Source organism: Xiphophorus couchianus, chromosome 21, assembly GCF_001444195.1.
Source record: "Xiphophorus couchianus chromosome 21, X_couchianus-1.0, whole genome shotgun sequence".
NCBI lineage: Eukaryota > Metazoa > Chordata > Actinopteri > Cyprinodontiformes > Poeciliidae > Xiphophorus > Xiphophorus couchianus.
Window position 1 is genome coordinate 8,237,654 of NC_040248.1, and position 24,064 is coordinate 8,261,717.

At 40.6% G+C, this 24,064-nt stretch overlaps 2 protein-coding genes across 2 annotated transcripts in view; one reads left to right on the plus strand and one right to left on the minus strand.

Moving 5' to 3' along the window:
• Positions 1-17,284, minus strand: part of LOC114136585 (structural maintenance of chromosomes flexible hinge domain-containing protein 1-like) — a 29,525-nt gene extending 12,241 nt beyond the window's left edge. The window contains exons 1-19 of the mRNA XM_028004636.1: positions 16,892-17,284; positions 11,893-11,968; positions 11,637-11,792; positions 11,443-11,525; positions 11,209-11,342; positions 10,983-11,097; positions 9,838-9,957; positions 9,594-9,757; positions 9,400-9,493; positions 7,436-7,649; positions 7,194-7,314; positions 3,838-4,018; positions 3,145-3,348; positions 1,742-1,855; positions 1,104-1,213; positions 770-852; positions 516-632; positions 278-364; positions 77-199 (exon numbers count right to left, since the gene is read on the minus strand). Coding sequence (XP_027860437.1) covers positions 77-199; positions 278-364; positions 516-632; positions 770-852; positions 1,104-1,213; positions 1,742-1,855; positions 3,145-3,348; positions 3,838-4,018; positions 7,194-7,314; positions 7,436-7,649; positions 9,400-9,493; positions 9,594-9,757; positions 9,838-9,957; positions 10,983-11,097; positions 11,209-11,342; positions 11,443-11,525; positions 11,637-11,792; positions 11,893-11,968; positions 16,892-16,993 — 2,398 coding nt within the window. The 5' untranslated portion in view covers positions 16,994-17,284. The remainder of the gene's footprint in view (positions 1-76; positions 200-277; positions 365-515; positions 633-769; positions 853-1,103; positions 1,214-1,741; positions 1,856-3,144; positions 3,349-3,837; positions 4,019-7,193; positions 7,315-7,435; positions 7,650-9,399; positions 9,494-9,593; positions 9,758-9,837; positions 9,958-10,982; positions 11,098-11,208; positions 11,343-11,442; positions 11,526-11,636; positions 11,793-11,892; positions 11,969-16,891) is intronic.
• A 971-nt stretch (positions 17,285-18,255) lies between these two features.
• On the plus strand, positions 18,256-23,837 carry mettl4 (methyltransferase 4, N6-adenosine). Its single transcript, XM_028005687.1, has 8 exons — positions 18,256-18,651; positions 18,800-18,865; positions 19,252-19,609; positions 19,783-19,852; positions 20,209-20,383; positions 20,463-20,566; positions 21,403-21,494; positions 23,504-23,837. The coding sequence occupies exons 1-8, from the start codon at positions 18,427-18,429 to the stop codon at positions 23,695-23,697; spliced, it is 1,284 nt and encodes a 427-aa protein (XP_027861488.1). The 5' UTR covers positions 18,256-18,426; the 3' UTR covers positions 23,698-23,837.
• The last annotated feature ends 227 nt before the right edge of the window (positions 23,838-24,064 follow it).

Sequence of the window (24,064 nt, forward strand, 5' to 3'; positions counted from 1 at the left end):
TACCAAATGTGTTTGCCTGATAGAGTGTGGAAGAAAATGAAACCACTTCCATATTGGTCGCATAAAATCACTTTACCTTTGACTGTGAACTTGTGCTCGTAGCTCGGAAGCTCTTTGCCGCCATAGGACGTCTTGGAGTTGTTGTCACTTAACTCAGCTTTTAGAGTCAGAGTGTACTTCCCCAGATTGACCAGGGATTCTGCATTGAAGGAAACATTTTTTTGTTGTTATTCTTTTGGGTTGTGAAAAATTCAGAAGGGTAGGATGTGAAACAAACCATTTTTTTTGAACCAGTGTCCATGGGTAGGTACATATTGGGCACTGAAATAACAAATCTCTTTGGGTTGTTTGACTTCTTTGGGACCTATGTATAAAATAAGAGAAATCTACACTAAGAGACAGAACAATAAAGAACTTAAACAAGCAATACAAATGAAATACAGTAAGGTAATGATAAGCTTGAAATAACATCTTATATAACATCAGTCATATGACTATGATACATCTGATCTTACCATGAAAGAATATTCTGAGTCCAACATTCAGTCTTATCCCTCCGCCTTGACCCCCTGTATTAATCCTGGATGAGATCGATTTCTCATTTCTGTTAAGAATTTCCACAGCTAAGGGCCCTGAAACGATGCAACACAGAATGATTGTTAGCTTGATTTCTTAAAGAAAACAATATTTGAGTTCAAGATTTTGATAGGAGTTGGCACAACAGGAATTTACAGTAAAATAGGAAAAAGTGAAAGCAACAACACATTACCTAAAGGAGTCCCAGCAGGAATAATAGCATTTTGTGGCAAAGGATTCCCTTCAGGCCATGTGACGCCCAGCTTTGCTGGCAACCTGGAAACAAAGCGATGATTCCAGTCAAGATCATAATAAGACTACTTATTTAGAAAAAAAGAGTACAATGCAAGATTCAAGAAAAAATTAAAATGAAAAGTTGAATTTGTATATTTCATGTTTCTCTGCAAACATTAATTTATTATATACTTAATATTATATAATTATAATACTTAATTTATTGCATACTTTTTTTACACTAATCAGGAGAAATTGTAAAACATTTACACTTTCCACAAGAATTAACTTACTTGTCAATGTCGGTCTCGATGTATTTCTTAATGCTTTCGATTGTAGCAGACCGGTCAATCTTGGAGATGGGTATAATCCTGGTGTAATTGTCATAAAGCGCCTCTGGCACCTAAACAAATGTGACATAAATCTGATCATGTTAGAACAATTTTATTTAATTATAATGTAACGCTATCGGTTTCCTTTATCATATACATTTATTTATTTTAGCCCAATATAACATCACAACATTGAAGAAAGCTAAAAATATAAAATATTTAGCACAAAAAAAAGCTCAGTATTGACTAATAGCCCAGTTTACTCAAATTTATTTAAAATTTATTTAAAACATAAAATCTCATATTTATGTGAATAAATAAATATTTATTCATTTATGTGAATAAATATGAGGGGTTAAAGAATACATAAACTTTTCTGCACAAAGCATTTATTGTAATTTAAAAATGTTCTAATTTGGAAGGTAATAAAATAAAACAGCATAAAAATATTATAAAGAACATCTTGACAATAAAAGATCCAGACTGAAAAAGTGCAACTTAATTAAGAAGAAAATATTTCACTTGAACAAAATGTTTTTTTTGTTTTCGTTTGACAGATAGTTCATAGCTTTTTCAAACTGCATAAATCTTTTACTTACACGAGTAATTTTCACTTCTCCACCAGTGGCAAACACATCTCCGTCATGATCTCCATACAGGAAAAATTTATTCACTTTGCCGTAATAAATCGGCTGAGTTTTCTGAGATTTCACCTGTGTTCAAACATAAAAAATATTAAAGGAAGAAGCCTACAGTGGAAAACAGGAATTTATATAGATTTAAGAAAAAACTATTCTCACTGTCTGACAATAAATCTGACAAAACCTTTTATTTTGTAGGTCAGTTAAAGTTATCAAAATTATCTTGCTCTGCTAAATGAAAATATATTGATGAATAATTTCAAGATTTTATTTTCAATTTTCCTTATATTTAAAATTTTTTACAGCAACTTTTTAAAATATATGACATGAGTCAGGGTTAAGATATCTTTCTCTCACAATAGTTTGCAATTTTGTCCAATTCGTCCTGACAAAACTTGTGTATAATAAGCATGTAGGCTGCAGTACTCTGCCTACAAACTTCTCTACTGAGAGCAAGTATTTCTGATGGCCGCTAAAAGACATTGAGCCTACTGTCCTTAACGTTGACACTATATTGATGGTATGCTAGAGTCACTGTGCATTTGGAAGACGTATGTGTGTCTGAGCTTTAACTTCCTGACTCAAGTCATAAAACATTAATTCAGTAGCATCACATTTTGTTCTCTCCCCATTCTGCTATTTATTTTATGAAGTGCACCAGTCCTTCCTTTACTAAAACACACCCACAACACGATGTTGCTACCTGTGTACAAACACAAGCCATGTTTGTAGAAGAAAAGGTCTTTGTTTTGTGTGACGTTGCAAATTCTAATCAAATTCTAATGGGGTGTTAGAGCATTTCAGACCATGTCTGTACAGAGCTTCTTTCACAGGGCTTATCTGTCGCTGGTCAGAGTGACAGATATCTCCTCTGTCACTCTTACCAGAATATTTACAAGCTTTTTTTTTGTTTGTTTATTTCTAGGGCTGACATACACATTTCGTTCTATTGATTTTAGAACAAAGAATTGACAATATGATGGCTTGAAATTCCAGTGGAGTGTAAACTTCCATATATTTCTTTGAAATGATGAAAGTGGCACCTTCAAGCATCTGGAAATTGTACACAAAGAGGAACCAGACCTGCAGACTTGCTTTTGATTACTTATGATGTAGCACAGAAGCAGTGTGTTCGATCTTAGTGTATGTACATTTCAATAATTGGAGAAAGTAAAACTGTATCTCTTCCATTTCTGGCATTTAGGAAAAAAAAACTATTTTGGCAATCCTAACTCACCTATAGTAAAACAAGTATTTGATATAGCATCAGACAGTGAGAAAAATGTTTGTATATTGTGTATATCTATCTGAATATCTTCACTGAAATATGTACAATTAAATATTAATATTGGAACACTTACAAGATCCCCTGCTTTGTATATTTTGCCATCTAATTCAATAGTGGAGAACACCGCCCAGGGATACTGCGACTTCTTAATGGACACATCGAGTCGTTTCACAGTCGTTTCATAGCCAAGGAACTTTACCTGCTTATCAAACTGACTGTGACATTTTTCAAGCCACTGGATGAACTCTTTCTGGATGTTTCGATTTTTTGAGGATTTCTGTAAAATTCACAGTAAAAATCAGAAAAAAAAGCATTAGATGCACTATATTATTCCACTACAAACACTACATATAGTGTAGATAATGTAGTTTTTTTTTTTTCCTGTAGCTCAGAGAACCTACTTTAAAATACTTTTGAATACTGAACAAAAATTAAAGTTGTCATCTACTCTGGATCTTCAGAATCAGAACCGAACAAGTAGAATAAAATTTTTGTGTTCCAATAATCTAAAGTAAACATCCAGAAAACTGCAAAACTGTTCAAATACTTTAAATCAAAGCTTTAAATCCATTTGTTTAGTCACCTTTGATTAGTAGCAGGTGAACGTAGATTAATTCTTGTCTAGATTGGAAGTTTTTATTATTTTTCTTTATTTTGCCACTCTAGTGCAATGTTTATTGTTTTTCATTATGTAAAGCACTTTGAAATTCCTTGTTGCTAAAATGTGATATACATGCAAACTTGACTTAAAACTCTGAATCATCACCTGAATGTTAAAAACAGGGGTAAAAAGATTATCCTTGTGCCTCAGTTTCAGCTCCAAGTCCATAAACTTCTGTTTGCTGGCATTGACCCGGAATTTGTCGTTGGTGAAAAGCACCCCAGAGAAGCGGCTGAAACACTCCAGGGGCAATGTACTTTTATTGGGCCGACGGCACCAATCGAACCTGGAACACAGACAGAATTTTATTTTTTTTATTTTATTGTTTTTCGCAGAAGCAACATTCACCAATAGTCTAAAGTGGTTCTAGTCAATAACTTGCAAGTGTTCTGGGCTACTACAAATAGAGATGCTCATTTCAGTGTAAGCTGTTTTGTTTGATTGCTAAGCAAACCTCTGTGTTTCAGGCTAAAACTATACATGTGCTCCCATAGGCAAAGACTGGATCACAAAACAAGTGGGCTTTTAGGTTTTTCAATCCAGTTCAATGCTCCACATTCTATTGTATATATATTGTTCTTCATACTTATTTTAAAATACAAGAATCCAAAAGTTCACAAGAGAGAAATGGAGGGACGGCTGGATGGCAGTAAGAAAGGTAAAAGAAAAATACACTAATAGAAGTTATGTGTTATTTAAATTATAACTGCTAATTTGCTTTATTTTTAAACCTTTTTTGGTTTTGCCATGTCCTGGATGGCTGAGACTCTATGAGTAGGTAGAAATGAATATCTGGGAAGTATCATAACGTAAACATAACGCTCCAAGTACAAGGGTTTTAATAGAAATATAGTCAGATTTTTTTATGTGCGTGTGGTTTTAGAAGCTCTATGTTGAAGATGGGAAGAAATAAAGGCATACATTTCTGTTTTTCTATCTGCTCTATCTCTGCTCTCGGCTCCCACATACTGAGCTGTTGGCTAGTTGCAGCGATCAGCCCCTCCCATTTCAAACTCTTCTCATTAACCTAAGAGTTAAAGAACTAAATATCATTGAGATATTTGCTACCTTCTACAAGCTTAAGTCTATCAAAGCAATGCAGCCAGTTTTGCTAGTTTTGATTCAAGGCATATTGTGGCAGTTTATTATGATTCAGCCAAAGTAATAAAATAATAAACTACAGTCTGATTTTTATTGTTAACATGTTTCTTCCTATTGAGCAATGAACGTAAATAAAACTTACTGCGTCTTTTGCTGTAAGTATTTACTTACTGGAGGGTTTTCTGTTTGTGCTGCAGAGCCACAGCTAGCTCCACACTTCAGCGGCTCTGACTGAGCCTTTGCCGTCTGTAACAAGTTGGACTAAACCAATGTTCTAACAATGTGGACCTAAAAACTTATTTTTATTTTTGAAAATGGTGGATTTATTTTGTTCTCTTCCGCCTCTTCATATTGTTATTTGTTTAAATACAAAGGTTTCTTTTATAATTTTTTGGGGGGGGGAATTCTAGACTTTTCCAAGATTGGAGGGGTCTGGATCTCCACTGGCCCCCCCAGGATTTCCGCCCAAGGAGGTGAGCGATACAGACTTCAAGTTTTATCAAAATTTTGTGATATTATTGTAATAATAAAAATGAAGAACTAAAAACTATTTATCATTTTTGTTTTTATATAGTGCTGCATTACACAGCAATCATAGCCCCACAAATACAAATGTTGCTCTTGAAAAACATTCGTCAAAACTCTTCTTTAGGACACGAGTCACGTAAAGTGTCATTTGTATCACCAAACAGTGCACAGTAACTGCATTTAATCACATTTTAAAAGTATTAATATTTATTGATACTTTCATTGAACAAACAGTGGCGAAAATAGCAGAAATAATCTCAATTTCTGCTATATAGACAATATAGACTGCAATATAGACATTTTTGTGGAGTTTCAAACATCATTAATTGGAATTTACTATGACAACTATAAATCTGAATTCTTATCACACTAAGAAATTGTTAGAACTGTAAATATTTTTTATCCCATATATAGTTAAAATTAACTTTAAGGACTGTGAGATTCTTTGTATTATTCTCCTTTGTATGTTATTATGAGAGATGTCTGCAGGAAACTGCAGGCAGCATGCCAGATTGGAAGCAGATACCAGCCACTCTGGAAACAAAACTAAGAACTGTTCTTAGTAAAACACCCAAAGGCTAAAGGATCAAAGATTGTGACCCAGAGACACGGCAACTGTTTTGAAGTTGTCACATGTACTAAGACAGGAGATTGCATTGTATAGAAAGATTTCTGACTGTGTGTTAGCAGCTGGTTTTATTTTTTCATCTCTTTTATCAGCTGCTGGCCAATGTAAATTAGGTATCATGATGCAAATAAAGGAGAAGCAGGACAGGATTCTCAGAGCGAGTTTGGAGACTGAAAATCAGACCCTCCTCTCTGCTCTCCTCGCGAGTAAAATCCGATTCATTAGTCTTTCTTCTTCTTTTGTCTATTTTAAGGTTGTAGACCTGACAGAAATGTATAACATTAAATGATAAACAATACAATAAATGCCCACCCTTGTATTAATTTGATACTGATTTATCAAATTAATGTGAGTTATAAACATTTGTATGCAGGTGAATAAAAGAGATTCTGGTGTCTAAAGAAAGGTTAAATAAGCTATGCTAACTGATAGAATAATTACCAATGAAAGGATGAGAAAGAGAAAAACAGAAATTCAGAATAAGACTATATAATAAAATGCACAAGAAAAACAGCTGCATATGTCCCAGTTAATTTTGAAAAACATTTGAAGTTGTTGGATAAATTGTATTTTTAGTAATTATCAAATATTCGTTGTATCATGTAGCCTTGTAGTTACATTTAGATAATGTTTAATTATATGCTTTTTCTCTTTTTCTTCTATTTTAAGTAATGTTTCTGTGTGTTAAATAACTTTGATTCCTTCCTGTGACCTCCTTGGGAAAGAGAGCAGTGAAGCCTTCCTGGGAGATAGCGGAGACAACTCTTCTAGCAGAGTTTATTGCACAGCTATAAACTCTGCTCTCCTGTGTTATATACAACGTGTCCTACTCGACGCCGTGTCTGGTACTCAACTGGAGCAGAAGGATTTAGAGTGTAGATAACATGTGTCTAAATAGTGAATGTCATTAGCGCTGCAACTATGTGATGAATTGTTTTCCCCCTCCCTTTGAGAAGTTGCAGCGCCCGATGTAAGAGGGTTTCTAAAAGCAATAAAAAGCGAGGAGGGGACAAATGTGTTTCAGAGCGGTTGGAGATTTGTAACTGTAAGCACGTCTCTGTCTGCTCTCCTCGCGAGAACAAAGAATCTAACTTTCTTGTCTTTCCTGTGTTTGTTTAAATTGTCTTTAATAGGTATTTAGACCTGACAGAAGTATACCAAAACAAAAAATAAATGTTCAACCCATTCATACGAATGTATTTACTCAGAAACTGTGGTGTAAGGGATGAGTCGTCCATTCCAGAAACACTCAAAGATATCCCTCTTCCCTCTGGCCCGATTCATGGTTCCAGACTGATTCTCATCATCATCTTCCTCAACAGGTGCTAAAAAACAGAAGCATTTATTGTATTATCATTTAATGTTATACATTTCTGTCAGGTCTACAACCTTAAAATAGATCAAGCTCTGAGAAATATTTTCATAAACTGCATGAGATCTGAATACCTTGTAGAGCATTCAGATCTTTGGGGTAGGTCTCCTTGTCGTAAAGAAATGGATGATATCTCAGGATTCCGTCCAAGATGCCACCGTCGGGAGTGGAGGCCTTGAACTCAAATGTGTCTACAGCTGAGTTTATGTACAGGGTCTGCAAGTCATCCTGCACTTCTTTGAGATTCTTCTGACGCAAACCTTTAGGCGGTTTCTCCCGCAAGGTTACCTGCCAAAAACAATTTTAAAAAAAGCCTCTGAAATAAAGACACAAGCTGAGATAAAGTGAAGGTGTTTTTTTTTTTCATAAAGCAATGTAAATGGCTACTGAACTGGGTTTTTTTTGCATCTTGACTAATTTAAATCTATAATTCTGGATGGAATGATCACCTCTTACCATGAGTGAGACATTTAATTCACAAAATATTTAACAGTAATATTTATACTTTGTTTGGTATCTAAACCAAACAGTCTATTAATGCCCTTGAGAGGCTCAGCCAGAGTTTAATAATAATAGTACTTTATTGATCCCCTAAAGGGGGGGGAGATTTTGATCTTCTCTAGCATTTTGTCTCTCATCACCTCTTCCAGTGGAGCCATCTTGAACTGACTCAGCCTTTCTTATCAATTATCAACAGACTTAATTTGTTAAGTCTGTTTAAGTCTTTCACCTTCATTTACTACCCCCAGCAAGCAACTGCATTGAAGATGGAACTAGCCACTGATGACTGATAGAACATGAAGAGCATCCTATTGGAGATGTTAAAAGACCTGAGCTTTCATAAGAAATAGAATCTGCTCATGGCCTTTTTGTAGAGCACATCAGTGTCCTTAGTCCAATGTAGCATCCAGTACAATGTAAAACCACATCTGCCTCTGAAATGGAGATTGGGAGCAAATGTGTTTTCTTGTTGCAGAAACTGAACCATTTCCTTGGACTTGTTTACATTAAGCAGGAGTTGGTTCTCTCTGCACCAAGTCACAAAATTATCCACCGATGTCCTCTACTCCACCTTCTGTCCCCCTTTCACACACCCCGCGATAGCCGTGTCATCTGAGTACTTTTGCAGATGGCACAGTTTGGAGCAGTGATTAAAGCCTGCAGTGTAGGTGGTGAATAGAAACGGAGACAGCACAGTTCCCTGGGGAGCTCCAATGTTACATATTAGACCGTCTGATTTGCAGCTCTGTAATCTCTCATACTGAGGTCTGGCTGTCAGATAGTCGATGATCCAGGTGATGAGTGATGCATCTACATCCATTTTAGCTAGCTTCTCGTGTTGTAATCCTGGCTGGATGGTGTTTCAGGCTGATGAAAAGTCAAAGAAAAGGATGCGGACAATGGTGTCAGGTCTGTCGAGGGAGGAATAGGCCCTCTGCAGCAGGTATTTAAATTGTATCATCCACTCCTACGTGGGGCTGGTATGCAAACTGGAGAGGATCTTGGGCTGCATCCACCTGTGACACTTCTGTCAAACCGGTTAAAAAACTGGTTCAACTCATTAACTGATTTGAGATCCCAGCAGGGTCGTTAGCTTTCCTCTTCAGTCCTGTGATCTCTCTCATTCCAGTCCAAACCTCTCTAGCACTGTTTTTTTTCATACACCTTTCTATTATACATAGCTCTGTTTTCACACAAAAAATAAACATAAATAAATATAAATCCAATTAAACAAATGGCTGTTTATCCAACCTTACTGAGGTTGACAGGATCTGCAGGGAGGAATGAAACAATAATACTTAAAAGACAGATTTTCCAAGGATAACCTGAGGTTAGTAGAAAAGAGGACCAAAATGGAGCCCTGTAGCTCTCCGCTTATTAAAAAATATTGAACAAAGCCTGTGATTTAATTTGATGCACTATGAAATAATTAAATGTGAAAAATGTGATCAGTGGTAAAAAAAAAAAAGAAAAAAAGTCTTTGGATGAACAATACAAGAAAAAGAAAACAATTACTGTAATAGTCAACCAAACTCACCACAATATCAATATTTGGACTGACGTCTGATTTTTGAGACTGGTCCATTTTGTGGTTTCCATTGACTCCATGAATGTAATAATGATAAATGTGCCTGAAAAAAACAAAAACAAAACAAAAAAAACAATATTATGTCCTATGCTTCTGAAATGCATGGGTTTCATACTCTATTTCATATGAGTGAGCAAGCTCACGCTAGCTGTCTGGTCCACTCGTGAAAATCATCTTTTAGATAGTTGATGTGATCATGACAGACTCCTGTTATAACAACAGCAGTGAAGCTTTCCTTCCTGGTTTCCTCCTTGATGATGTCCTGAAGGAAGCACTCCTCGTGTGTTATGTGCGAGAAGTCACCAGGCTGCCGCAAGAGAGTAAAATGAGATGTGCAGCTTGCCTTTATCAACGAATTCATCAAACACTTTCTTTAAAATCTCTCACCTTCCTGTTTAAGATGGTCCCTTGGTAAACATCCTCTTTGTTCTTCTCTTTTTTCTCAAATTCGTCCTTTGATAGAACCAGCTCATGAACATCTGGAGAGTTTCTTGGTTTGCTGATCATCTGATAGTTACAAATGCTATGGTTAATTATACAAATACATAGATTTTGTTTTTGATTTTGTTTTTTTACATTTCAAAAAAATATTTGTTCAAAAATTTTGGGGGGGGAATTGTGTTATTTTTGGTCAGTGGTGGTTTCAACCTTGTCCCTCTTTAATAGATACTAAAAACTATGTTGTCTCCAATAACTACATATTAACAATGAAATTAAGTGATTGAACTTAAATTATATTCAACCGCTTGTGCTTAATCAAAAGCCTCATAGTTTTGCTATTGATTTATATGCTCAACCAGTACTCTGCTGCCCCAATGGAGACTAGATCAAAGGTGTCAGATCAGAAAAATTTTTCTAATCAGGGAACATTTCTCCAATTTTCTCCAATTGAAATCATCCCTTGTCCACTGCTCTCTGGACAAGGGGTTTCCTCATCCCACTTTCATTGCCAGGGTTTTAAAATGTTATTTTATGAAATCTCTTTTACTGGAAGACTTAGCTAAGAGGCATCGCGGTAAAGTTGGTACTTCTGGAAAAATAATCCATTAGGCAGACAAGACCAAAGTAGAGATATTTGACTACAATTCATAACGCCATGTTTGGTAAAACTAAATAACCTATCAGCACACACAGCTTCTACTAACTGTTGAGCATGGAGGTGGAGGTATAATGACTTGAGCTTGTTTTAAGGCTACAATTCTTTAGGAACATTAAATCATGTATTTGACCATCTGAATGCACAACCAACAAAGCAATGCTGTAAACATCGAGTTGGCCAGAATTCCTTCACAGAGATTTGAGAGACTGATGAAGTTACACAGAAAACTTCTGCTAAATGTGGGATAAGAGGTACTGAATCATGGTGTGTAATTTTCACCCACAGAGCACTTTTCTGCTTAATTTTGTTCTCCCATTCTGTCTGACATTGTTTTTAAAGGTGTAAGAATAATGTTTATTTGTGTCCTGCAAAGTCATCATAATAATCTAAATAAAAACAACTCATTTTAAATGGTTTTCATAAACACACTCACTCTGACTGAGTTTCCAATGTGGAACGCTGCTTGTTTGCCCCCAACTCCAAAGTAGGATATATCACTGTTGAGACTGCGAGGTACAGGATCGGGACGAGTGTAATCTTCTCTTTCACTAGATCCCCAAAAGGATTTCCAAGAAACAAGACAGGTAACATGACAGAATTATGTTTTTGTACAAAAAGCTATTAAAGTGGACACACTCACTGGGAAGTCTACAACAAACCTTTCAAATGCGCTGTTTTCCCTTGTGAACTTAGAGAGTCTATAAACAGCCCAGTTATTGAGCTGCTTGGAGGTCATCCCGCATCCATTGTCCAACACCACGACAGCAGGCTTCCCAAATGTTTTGTCAAAAAGCTGGCAAAAACACACACATTAATTCACTCCAGTCCTAACATTATAACAAAACTGAACACAAAAGTTAAGGTTAAATCAAGCCTGCATATTAAGAACCAACCAGCCGGATCTCTATCGTCCTGACTCCTGTGTTCTTAGCTGTAGCCGAAAGAGAGTTGTCCACCAGCTCAGCAAGAGAGCAGGCTGGAGGAATAGAAGACATCAATATAAAAAAAACAAGAAACACAGAAATGATGAAGGTTATGATCACGCTATCTTAATTTCTGGCTACCCATTTACAACATAGAAACTCACGCAGTGATTTCTGGCCCTCGGCAAAGTATTCAAATGTTCCGCTCTCGATTAGCGTGTTGTAATGAGGAACAAAGTTGATGACCTCCTCAGCTGCCACTGGAAGGTCTTGGTCCTCGCTTTGCAACAAGTAGAGGGTGCTGTTATCCTGAAGCTCCTCTATAAGGAGACAAAGATCCAAATTATGTTTTTACAAACAGTATGTTTTTTTAAAATCATTTTCATGAGTGTCTTCACTTTTCAGCAAGGATTTACTCACTAAATTTGACATGATCAACAACTGTTCTGTCTGTTGTTACCAAACAAAAGTTTTGCCATGGAGGAAGACCAAATTCCTGTGGGCAGAAAAAATATATATATTTCAGCTTTATTTAAGATGAAACATGCAGTTATTTCCAACAAACAAACATCTCTTCATCACATTTTACAAGCAAAATAAGTGGGTTATAAACAAGGAAAACCCAGGAAACGTAAATACATTTAGGAAAACATTTCTACATACATGTGTTCAGTTTAATACAGACTTAATAAATACACAATAATCCCATTTTGGGCTGCAAATATCTATCATTTTAGTAATCAGTTATCCGTCCATCCATCCATCCATCTTCTTCCGCTTATCCGAGGTCGGGTCGCGGGGGTAGCAGCTTCAGAAGGGAGGCCCAGACTTCCCTCTCCCCAGCCACTTCTTCCAGCTCCTCCGGGGGAATCCCGAGGCGTTCCCAGGCCAGCCGAGAGACATAGTCCCTCCAGCGTGTCCTGGGTCTTCCCCGGGGCCTCCTCCCGGTGGGACGTGCCCGGAACACCTCACCGGGGAGGCGTCCAGGAGGCATCCTGACCAGATGCCCAAGCCACCTCAACTGGCTCCTCTCGATGTGAAGGAGCAGCGGCTCTACTCTGAGTCCCTCCCGGATGACTGAGCTTCTCACCCTATCTCTAAGGGAGAGCCCAGCCACCCTACGGAGAAAACCCATTTCGGCCGCTTGTATCCGCGATCTCGTTCTTTCGGTCATGACCCAAAGCTCATGACCATAGATGAGGGTGGGAACGTAGATCGACCGGTAAATCGAGAGCTTCGCTTTTTGGCTCAGCTCTCTCTTCACCACGACGGACCGGTACAGCGCCCGCTTGACAGCAGACGCTGCGCCAATCCGCCTGTCGATCTCCCGCTCCCTTCTTCCCCCATTCGTGAACAAGATCCCGAGATACTTAAACTCCTCCACTTGGGGCAGGACACCCCCCTTGACCCGGAGAAGGCACTCTACCCTTTTCCGGCTCAAGATCATGGCCTCGGATTTGGAGGCACTGATCCCCATCCCGGCCGCTTCACACTCGGCTGCGAACCGATCCAGCGAGAGCTGCAGATCACGATCTGATGAAGCCAAAAGGACCACATCGTCTGCGAAAAGCAGAGATGAGATCCTGAGGCCACCAAATCGGATCCCCTCAACACCTTGGCTGCGCCTAGAAATTCTGTCCATGAAAGTGATGAACAGAATCGGTGACAAAGGGCAGCCCTGGCGGAGTCCAACTCTCACCGGAAACGAGCCCGACTTACTGCCGGCAATGCGGACCAGACTCTGACACCGGTCATACAGGGACCTGACAGCCCGTATCAAAGGGCCCGGTACCCCATACTCCCGGAGAACCCCCCACAGGGCTCCCCGAGGGACACGGTCGAACGCCTTCTCTAAGTCCACAAAACACATGTAGACTGGTTGGGCGAACTCCCATGCACCCTCCAGGACCCTGCTGAGGGTGTAGAGCTGGTCCAGTGTTCCACGACCAGGATGAAAACCACACTGCTCTTCCTGAATCCGAGGTTCGACTATCCGACGGACCCTCCTCTCCAGGACCCCTGAATAGACATTGCTAGGGAGGCTTAAGAGTGTGACCCCTCTATAATTGGAGCACACCCTCCGGTCCCCCTTTTTGAACAGGGGGACCACCACCCCAGTCTGCCAATCCAGGGGAACTGCCCCCGATGTCCATGCGATATTGCAGAGTCGCGTCAACCAACACAACCCTACAACATCCAGAGCCTTAAGGAACTCCGGGCGGATCTCATCCACCCCCGGGGCCTTGCCACCGAGGAGCTTTTTAACCACCTCGGCGACCTCGCCCCCAGAGATTGGAGAGCCCAACCCAGAGTCCCCAGGCTCCGCTTCCTCAGTGGAAGGCATGTTGGTGGGATTGAGGAGGTCTTCGAAGTACTCTGCCCACCGGCCCACAACGTCCCGAGTAGAGGTCAGCAGCACACCATCCCCACTATAAACAGTGTTGGTGCTGCACCGCTTCCCCCCCCTGAGACGCCGGATGGTGGACCAGAATCGCCTCGAAGCCGTGCGGAAGTCTTTCTCCATGGCCTCTCCAAACTCCTCCCACACCCGAGTTTTTGCCTCAGCAACCGCCCGAGCCGCATGCCGCTTCGCCCGCCGGTACCCATCAGCTGCTTCCGGAGTCCCACAGGCCAAAAAGGCTAGATAGGACTCCTTCTTCAGCCTGACGGCATCCCTCACCGAAGGTGTCCACCAACGGGTTCGAGGGTTGCCGCCGCGACAGGCACCGACAACCTTGCGGCCACAGCTCCGATCGGCCGCCTCGACAATGGAGGCACGGAACACGGTCCACTCAGACTCCATGTCCCCCACCTCCCCCGGGACGTGTTCGAAGTTTTGCCGGAGATGGGAGTTAAAGCTCCGTCTCACAGGGGATTCCGCCAGACGTTCCCAGCAGACCCTCACAACACGTTTGGGCCTGCCAGGTCTGACCGGCTTTCGCCCCCGCCACCGGAGCCAACTCACCACCAGGTAGTGGTCAGTGGACAGCTCCGCACCTCTCTTCACCCGAGTGTCCAAGACATACGGCCGCAGATCCGATGAAACGATGACAAAGTCGATCATCGAACTGCGGCCTAGGGTGTCCTGGTGCCAAGTGCACATATGGACACCCTTATGCTTGAACATGGTGTTCGTTATGGACAATCCATGGCGAGCACAGAAGTCCAGCAACAGAACACCGCTCGAGTTCAGGTCGGGTGGGCCGTTCCTCCCAACCACGCCCCTCCAGGTCTCACTGTCGTTGCCCACGTGAGCGTTGAAGTCCCCCAGCAGAACAAGGGAGTCCCCAGGAGGAGCACTCTCCAGTACCCCCTCTAAGGACTCCAAAAAGGGTGGGTAATCTGAACTGTCGTTCGGCCCGTAAGCACAAACGACAGTCAGAACCCGTCCCCCCACCCGTAGGCGGAGGGATCCTACCCTCTCGTTCACCGGGGTAAACCCCAACGTACAGGCGCCGAGATGGGGAGCAACAAGTATGCCCACTCCTGCCCGACGTCTCTCTCCCTGGGCAACTCCAGAGTGGAAGTATGTCCAGCCCCTCTCAAGGAGACTGGTTCCAGAACCAGAGCCATGCGTCGAGGTGAGACCGACTATTTCTAGCCGGAACCTCTCGACCTCACGCACTAGCTCCGGCTCCTTCCCCACCAGAGAGGTGACATTCCACGTCCCAAGAGCCAGTTTCTGCAACCGAGGATCGGACCGCCAGGGTCCCCTCCCTTGGCCGCCACCCATCACACAGTGCACCCGACCCCTTTGGCCCCTCCCACGGGTGGTGGGCCCATGGGAGGGGGGGCCCATGTTTCCTCTTCGGGCTGAGCCCGGCCGGGCTCCATGGGTAAAAGCCCGGCCACCAGACGCTCGCCATCGTGCCCCCCCTCCAGGCCTGGCTCCAGAGTGGGGCCCCGGTGACCCGCGTCCGGGCGAGGGAACACCAAGTCCAAGGTTTTCCTTCATCATTGGGGTCTTCGGGCTGCACTTTGTCTGGTCCCTCACCTAGGACCTGTCTGCCTTGGGTGACCCTACCAGGGGCATGAAGCCCCAGACAGCATAGCTCCTAGGATCATTGGGGCACTCAAACCCCTCCACCACGATAAGGTGGCAGCCCATGGAGGAGTTATACTGATGTTATACTGATGATTAATCAGATTTAAAATATTGCACATTCAGCAGATTTTTCATTTAACCACTTAAGCTTTTTTATACAATGCTACACATTAAAAGATGCAAATAATTTGTCTACAAAAACCTCAAAAAGGAACCTTTTATTGCCTAAAATTCAACAAAATAGCATTCCTCTAGTGTATGCTTTATCATTTGTAGCTAAAAAAAAATACTTCTAACATCAACATATGAAAAGCTCAGTCCTTTCTGCTTGACATAAGATCAACACAGTGCAGGGCTAATCTATTGACTATATTTTGATTAACCAGAGATTTTTATTTCCTTTTTTGTATCTACAGAGACAATAATATGGCCAAGTTTCCTTTTCCTAAATCCTTATCTAACACGCTCATTCTGCAGGTTTACGAGGGAGACTGGTGCCTAGCTCCAGCAGTCAACGGGCAAGAGGCAGGGCAATACAGAGACAGAACTAAAAGTCATGTTTTTGGACTGTGGGAGGAGATAGAACCTACACATGCACAGGGAGAACAAGACCCCTGGCCCATGACCTTCACGCTGCAAGGCAACAGCTACCACTGTGCAGCCCAATTTTAATAAAATATGTTTAAATATATATTTTTTTAATTGTTAACCAAATGACAAAATCAGTCCAATAAACATAACTCTATTGCAATATAAAATAGCATTTGCATAGCACTTTATCAAGTCACAGGACTCCAAAGCACTTTCCACTACTTTCAGTCATTCACACGCTGACAGTGGCAACCAACATTGTAGCCACAGCTGCCCTGGGGCAAATGGACATTCCGTTCCAGGTCTCCACCTCTGACCACTACCAGGAGGAAAAGTTTCCATGTTGGAGAGGGGTTCAAAACCATACATCACCATCACTGTCACATGACCAAATTCCACAACTGCTCTTTTACTCATAAGCAAACAGCAACAAGATGGAAATAAACATTTAAGAAATGTTTCAAAACCAGATAGTCTAATTAATTATTGTCCGAAATATCATACAAGGTGGGTCATTTGCGTCACTTTTCCTTTTAAGTTCGTCAAAGATATTTGAGGCTTTCCAAATACCACTTCTTTATTTATTTTTTTATTTTTTACTAAATATTTTCCTTTATACTTTATTTTAAGTCAATTCTACCTTATAGGGTGATATGTAGCCATTCCTTTAAACCTACAGTAACGTATCTTAAAAATAGATACCAAGAACAAAACTGCCTTATATTTGGAGGCGTCAGTGGCCCTTCATGCAGCCCCAAAACAGAGCAGAGAATCACAACTTACCCTGTGTACAAGTCGAAGAAAGTCGTCAAGGTCCAAACCGAGTTTCAGAGTTTTCTTCAAACCCTGCTGGTATTTGGGTAGGTAGTTGTACACATTAATCATATTGCTCAGTTCTTCCTGCAGCAGCCCAGAGGAACGGTGCACCCCGTCAAACTTTCTCCGAGATTATCGACCACTTTGCTGCAGAAAACGTTTCGAAGCACCTTGCGACATGTTCCTACGTTAAATAAACCGTCTTCTGTGTCTTGTCTTTGTAATGTTAAGCTGCTTCGGATATTCTTTGCCAGAGAGTATAAAAAGCATCAATTTTTCTCGTGCGTGATGTTGCTACGAGGGTTTACGGAGAGAAAAAGCGTTGCTGTGCTCGAGCTCCCGGTGGGTCTTCCGGCTGTTTTTCCGGATCCTGTTCGTTTAGTTTCGCTCACAGGAAAAGATTGGGCTCTTTCGGCTTCTAATTGTGCCCTCCTAACAAGTCAAGTGAACCTTTTTTTCATTTAAAGAATATGAAAAAGTTTAAAGTTTCTTCTCATAGAATGACTCTTCACAAGTAAGTTGAACTATTTTAGCAGCTTTTTTTTATTTGTCTTTCAAAATCTTTCTTAAGAATGCCATTAGAATCAGAATCAACTTTATTGGTCAATTCATACAACTTGACTTTGGTCCCATTTTCCTGTTAAATGCAGACATTTTAAATTAATGTAGATGATTTTGGTGGGAAATATTTTTTGCACTGAACGGAGAAGGCAATAAGCTGCACAAAATGCATATTTGTCTCACAGCTACTGAGAAACAAATCACAAAAATATGACTCTTGTTCTCCAAACTCTCCATTGGTGAACTGTTAAAAGGAGAATCACATTAAAAAACTACTTGTGTATAAACCATTCAATGACCTTGATCCTCCATATACAGTATGAGATGTGTTGGTCATTCAGGTCCTTATGCAGTAGTATTTATGTAATACCATGCATTTTGTCCAAATCAGTAGAAGCTGTTACAGAATATCTCTGTTTTTAATGCAGTGCCGCCAGAGGGATCAAAGGTCATGGGTATTCAATGTTGATTTTAGCCCCTGTAAAGATTTCTCCAGATTTTCTGAATCTTTTGATGATATTATGGACTGTGGAAGGTACTATTCCTTGCCACTGCACGTTGAGAAACCGTTTGAACATTGAATATCTCATCTTTGTTGTGTATCCGATTGAGCACATGGGTTGAAAAGTATTTGCAAATCATCATAATCTGTTTTTATTTATGTTTTACACAACCTCCCATTTTCATTGGAATTGGGTTTGGCGTTACCTTTCTTCGTTCATTTAAAAGAGCCGGCACATTGAGTCGATTCGGTTACCACCAACACACATGTCGTCAACACGATTCACTTCCTGCTAGGAGCGGATTACGTTCTTACGCTTTCCTTTCAGTATCGTTTACAGAGAAATCTAATTTTCCACACGGCGCGGCTCCACAAGACTAAACAAGCAAATAACCAGTTGTTTAACGATCCGCCCCGGGGTGAGCCTTCCACCTTCGTGATGTCGGTGGTGCTTCAGAGCAACTCAGGCTGGGTTCTGGACTCCCAGTCGCTCATTGACCGAGGCTACACGAGGTGCATCACATGGACAGGGCATCAGAAACCACATGTCAAGTGCAATTTTAAAAGACAATGCTTTCACATATTAAAGAGTCATTCCAACATGAGTGGGAGAGTTGATGGAGGACACACTGTTATGGCGCAGAAAACAGAGAAATCCGCAAAGGTAGACTGTTTAAGCTGCAGGCTAGACCTCTTTGAGTGTAAACAAAATGTGTTGAGGCTTGTTCTTGGGTTGATGCCATTTAATATGCACATTTTAAAATGATAAGTAGTTCTGTAATCAGTATTTAATAAAATGTTTTGGATTTCAGAAGCGGAAACGAAAACACGGTGAGCTCAACCAAGGAGAAATTGATGCAAAGGCTTTCCATGAAAAGGTGAATACATTTTGACTGAATATCAAGTCCAGGGCTTTGCAAAACTTCTCGAAGCTTCTTCTCAACTTGCTGATGCCTTCCTTGGTCTACAGGATGGTATTTTTATGTATCATTTATCCTTTACATACTGTTAAAATATTATGCACTACCACTAAAATTCCAAAAAACACGAAGGATAAGTTTATTTGCAAGGTTCTGTTTTTAATGACATTAGTGATTAAGTTTCTTCACTGAGTTTCTTCAGAGATAATTGTAACATAATTATTGTTTTTGAATTTCGAGTCCTTTATAAGAATCTAATAGGATGTAGCAGCTAATAGAATTATGTCAATAAAAAAAGTGTATTATTCAGAAAACATGATATGTCTATATATCTGTGGTAACAGATCAGGAGCATTATTCTGGAAGGAACCAAGGCCTTAGTGGACTCTGCCCAGTCACTTGGATACCTGAGTGGAGAGACAGAAACATCCCAAGATCCTCTTCCCTCCCAGGACTGCAGACTAGCAGCACTCTGCGAGATAGCTAAAGAGCTTCCTCTGGTGGCCGATGAAGAGCAGGAGTGGACACAGTCACTTCTGACGGAGGAAGGCGGTGCTTCACATGTCGACCTGTTCTCCCAGGTGACGGAGAACAGCCAGGCCTGGGCAGCAGTGGTTCCACTGATAGGAGAGGAGTATATAATACCTCCTAACACTGCATTCCTCCTCTCTGATTTCACAAGAATACAACCACTGGTACAATGTGAGTGCAATGAAAAAAAAGTGAAATCTGGAAAATTATCAGTTTTATTAAAGCCATCTGGAAAACCTGTTGGTCACTCAAATGGTTTTAGGAAAGCTATGTATTTTTTCCAGCGTAATGTTTAATTCTATCATAAATTCATTACATTTCTGTGCCACTTCTCTCCCAAATAGGTGGGAGGAGATTTGATGTCATCGTCATTGATCCACCTTGGGAAAACAAGTCTGTGAAAAGAAGTCGCAGGTTATTTGGCTTCCACACGTTTCATCAAGGCATGGTGGTGGACAATTAGAAATGCTTAGACAAGTGAGAAGAAGTTCCAAAGTGAGGAGTAGGAGGCAGCACAAAAATATTTATGCTTACTCCTGACTGTCCCTGTCTGTAAACAAGCAGTATCCATTTACATACACATTCAGATGTTCACCAAGCAAATCCATATTACTTGCATAAAGCATATAATTAATTTTGATTGCAGTCTAAGCAGTTATTTGCAATATTGATCCTGCGTACAGGGATATATAAAGATATATTTGCAATATATGTATATATACAGTATATCATGTTGATTGAGTTTGAGCTCATACATTTTTTCCATGAAGATACAGCTCTTTGCCTTCATCCCAGCTGAAACGCCTTCCTGTCCCCCTCCTGGGATCTCCTGGCTGCTTGGTGGTCACCTGGGTAACAAACAGGCCCAGCCACCTCCGATTTGTCCGTGACGAGCTGTACCCACACTGGGGTGTAGAAGTTGTTGCTGAATGGTTCTGGGTCAAGGTAGTGGACATCTAGAGCTAAATGATTTATGGTAAGTTTCACAGTTGGAGGTTATCCTAACTAACTTTTCGTCCTTCAGGTCACCACATCGGGGGAGTTTGTGTTTCCTCTAGATTCACCACACAAGAAGCCATATGAAGTGCTGGTGCTGGGTCGGTATCGTCCTGCCAACGACCACACGAGGTGTGACTGACCTTCATACAGTAGCCTGCATTTTGGGTACAAATCTAAATCTGAAAAGTGTGTCCAGCATTTATATTCCACCCTCTTGGGTTTTAGAACCACTTTTCATTGTAATTCAAGTGCGCATGTGTTTTTAGGTGCATCTCCACCAGCTTTGCGAAACATTTAAAGCTCATTCAGACTGAACAAAAGACATTTGAGAACATCAATTTTCAAGTCTTGCCTCAAATTCTCAATTAGATTTACATCTGGACTTTGACTAGATGATTTTTACATATGAAAATGCTTTAATTTCAACCATTTCATCATAGGTATGGCTGTGTGTTTAAAATTGTTGTCCTGCTCAAAGTTATGGTGGAAAAATAAAATTATCCAATCGTTGTTAAGGTGAAAAACAGGTACATTAGTGAAGCTTATACAAGATGAGAACAAAGCCAGCATGTTAGAGACACACAAAGTCAGTACAAGTCTTCAGATATTCAAGAACAAGAGAAGTGCAAAATATTTACAAGGCAGACAGGCAAGTTGCCATGAGAACCGACGTTTCTTTATCTTTATGTCTTGCTGCTGCAGAAACCAGCTTTGGCAGTTGACCTTTGGCATGGCAAGCAGAAAAAGTTATTCCACAGATAAGCATAACACCTGTTAACGTAACACATGTTTATGGTGTTATGTTTGTAGCTAACACAAGCCACTATGAGAATTGTGCATTCAGAGATTCAATAGGCTATAAATACTGGGCTTTTGCAAGTCATCTTTTGTGTTTTCAAATTAAGAGTTTTAGATGAGGTAAATCCAGGTGATACTTACCGTACTTATGTTTTTTTTTGTTTCAGCCCTTTACAAACCGCAAACGTTCCAGTTGAAGATAAACGTTTGATTGTGAGCGTCCCCTCGGCCTTGCACTCCCAGAAGCCATCACTGTCAGGCATGTTCTTAAAGTGTGGTGTTTTTTCTGCACCACTAGAGGGCAACGCTGCAGCATTGATAAAATCTAAATGCAGGACGACTTCCCTTCACACCACTGGTTCCAACTCTGGTGCTGTTTGTGTTTTATTAATAAAGACAGTACCTACATGAGAAATTATGAACCAGGGAAGCACCTCTTTATGGAAACAAAACTCACAAAATAGAACCATATATTGACTAAACATAGTCAAAACATGAGCTTCTTTTTGAATGTTATTGTTGTAGACTAGAGAAGACAATATACTAGTTGTCTATATTTTCCATATTTACATATAATGGAAACCGTGACAGATCTGACTTGTCCAAAAGTAAACTTTTACATCACACACGTTGGATTTGTCTCGATTGCTCCACCTCCAGTATGCAAGTGTAAGAGCTTGGCAAAGCATATGCAGGAACTTAGAATAAGGAAGGCTTGACGTCAGCTCATTCCCTCTCGGGGGAATGCAATTTATGGTGCAGTATGGAGGGTGAAACATGGCTGCTGTTTGCTGGTACCCTTTCAGCAGCACAGAAAAGCTCCCCTCCCGTAGAGCTAGAGGGAGATTATTAAAATACATTGATTTAAATCATAATGATGCCTCCATGGAGCTGGGACAGCATAGAGATTCAACAGATTAGGAAAAAGATTGCGCTCGGTTTCCATGTGTGAGTCTTTGTTTGTGTCAGTGGGTCTCAGCAGGTTTCATTCACAACTGGTTTGTTTGTTCCAGTTGATCTGCTGTTGCTGACCTGGAAGCTTTTCGTTAGGCAATGAAGAAAAAATGCACCTTCATTAAGCTTCACTGGATGATATTGAGTGATTAAGCAGCACTGGAAACTGAAAGCAGTTTTGTTTTTGTTTTTTGGAGGGGGGCGATTTTTTATGCATTTTGTTGCAAGAAGGCTCTGCTGGTTGTGGGTCTGTCTCAGATCTTTTAGTGTTATGACAGAAGAATGATTCCTATAAGTTAAAAAGTTCAATTCAGATATAAGAAAACAACAGGACAGGAGGAGAGCCCAAAATAGCAATGTTGTTCTGGATGAGTGCACTGAAATGTTAATTCTTATATTTTATTCAGAGATATTTAGATTTTAATCATGTTCCACAACTTTAAAAATAAGTACATTTTACTTACTTAATCTTGAAAAGAGAGAGAAAAAAATATCCACAAACTGGATTAACTAAGACTTTGTAACTTGTTCAGAAAGAAAATACCTTTCTTTTTTCTTTTCGCTTGTGCAGATGTGCCGTCCCATTTCAAGATTTATCATAGTGAAACTTTTTCTCTCTTTTCAACTTGAGAGCTGAGTCATGAGTTAAGGACGAGTTAGTCACTGAGCTGCATGTTTGGCCTTTCCACACAGGGGCTTTGTCTCCCTGACGGACACAGAGAGGGGAAAAGAAGTAAGGTTATTCAGCACATATAGGTTAGATGGGTTTTGGGAGCAGACTTTTGAGCTCATTAACTCCCCGAGTGTCGGCTCAGGCAGTGTCAGAGTAGCAGAAAGCAGGGGAAGTGAAACGTATCTGTCAGGTGTTCCTCTCCTGGAATACGAGCACTTATAAAGCCAAGGTCACTGGCAGACTCCTCACAGGGAGGAAAAAACTGTTCAGATGTGTGAAGGAGTTCTGCAGCTGCCTCTTCTGTCTTCAGCCTATTACAAAGTAACAAGTGAAGAGCTTTTATACAAAAGATCCATGCAGGGGAGCAATGGGAAGCCCAGATTGGATTATTCTGTGCAGCATTCCCAGTGTGTTTTGCATAAAAATCCTATTTTAAGGATGCTTTTCTTTTAATACACTACTATTATTCTCAGCACAACTGTACTCTACACTATACAGTAGAAGGTGTTCCTGGAGGTAACACAAGGCAGTGCATTATCCTACGTTATTGAAATGCAAGAAAGATGAGCTGTTGTGTGTTTGGCCACACATTGTGTGTAACAATCACGGTATCATTGTTTCTTTGTCTTAATTTTTCACAGAGGTTCTGAAGTTGTATGTTGGAGCTGAAGCCAAGTGTTTGGAGCTGTTTGCACGGAGTCTTCAGCCCGGGTGGACCAGCTGGGGAAACGAGGTGCTGAAATTTCAGCACATCAGCTACTTCAACCTGGAACCTGCAGATACCTCTAAAGCCGTGGCCACAGAAGACACTGCGGACAACCCTGCAGAAACATGACTGCAGATATCCTGTGAAAAGTGACTGTCTTACTGCATCCAGCCTTACTAGTAACTGAGCAAATGACCGAAGTTCAACACCTGTCGGCTGTTTTTTTTCCCTTTAACTTTGTTTTTAATAAAGATTTTGCTGCTCCTGCATCGCTTTTTGATCTATAATCTGCATGCATGTGGGACCTTTGATTTATCTTTTTTGGTCTGGATGAATCTTAAGGTAGTGATGATGTTGTTTGAGAGATGAAAGCATTTCTCTGCAGCTGTTTTGAACCCAACTACTTCCCACACAGCAATCAGACTCCCAACTCTCCAGGTTTTTAGCCTTTTGAGTACTCCTTGGCACAGCATGTGTCTTAGGGAAGATCAAAGTA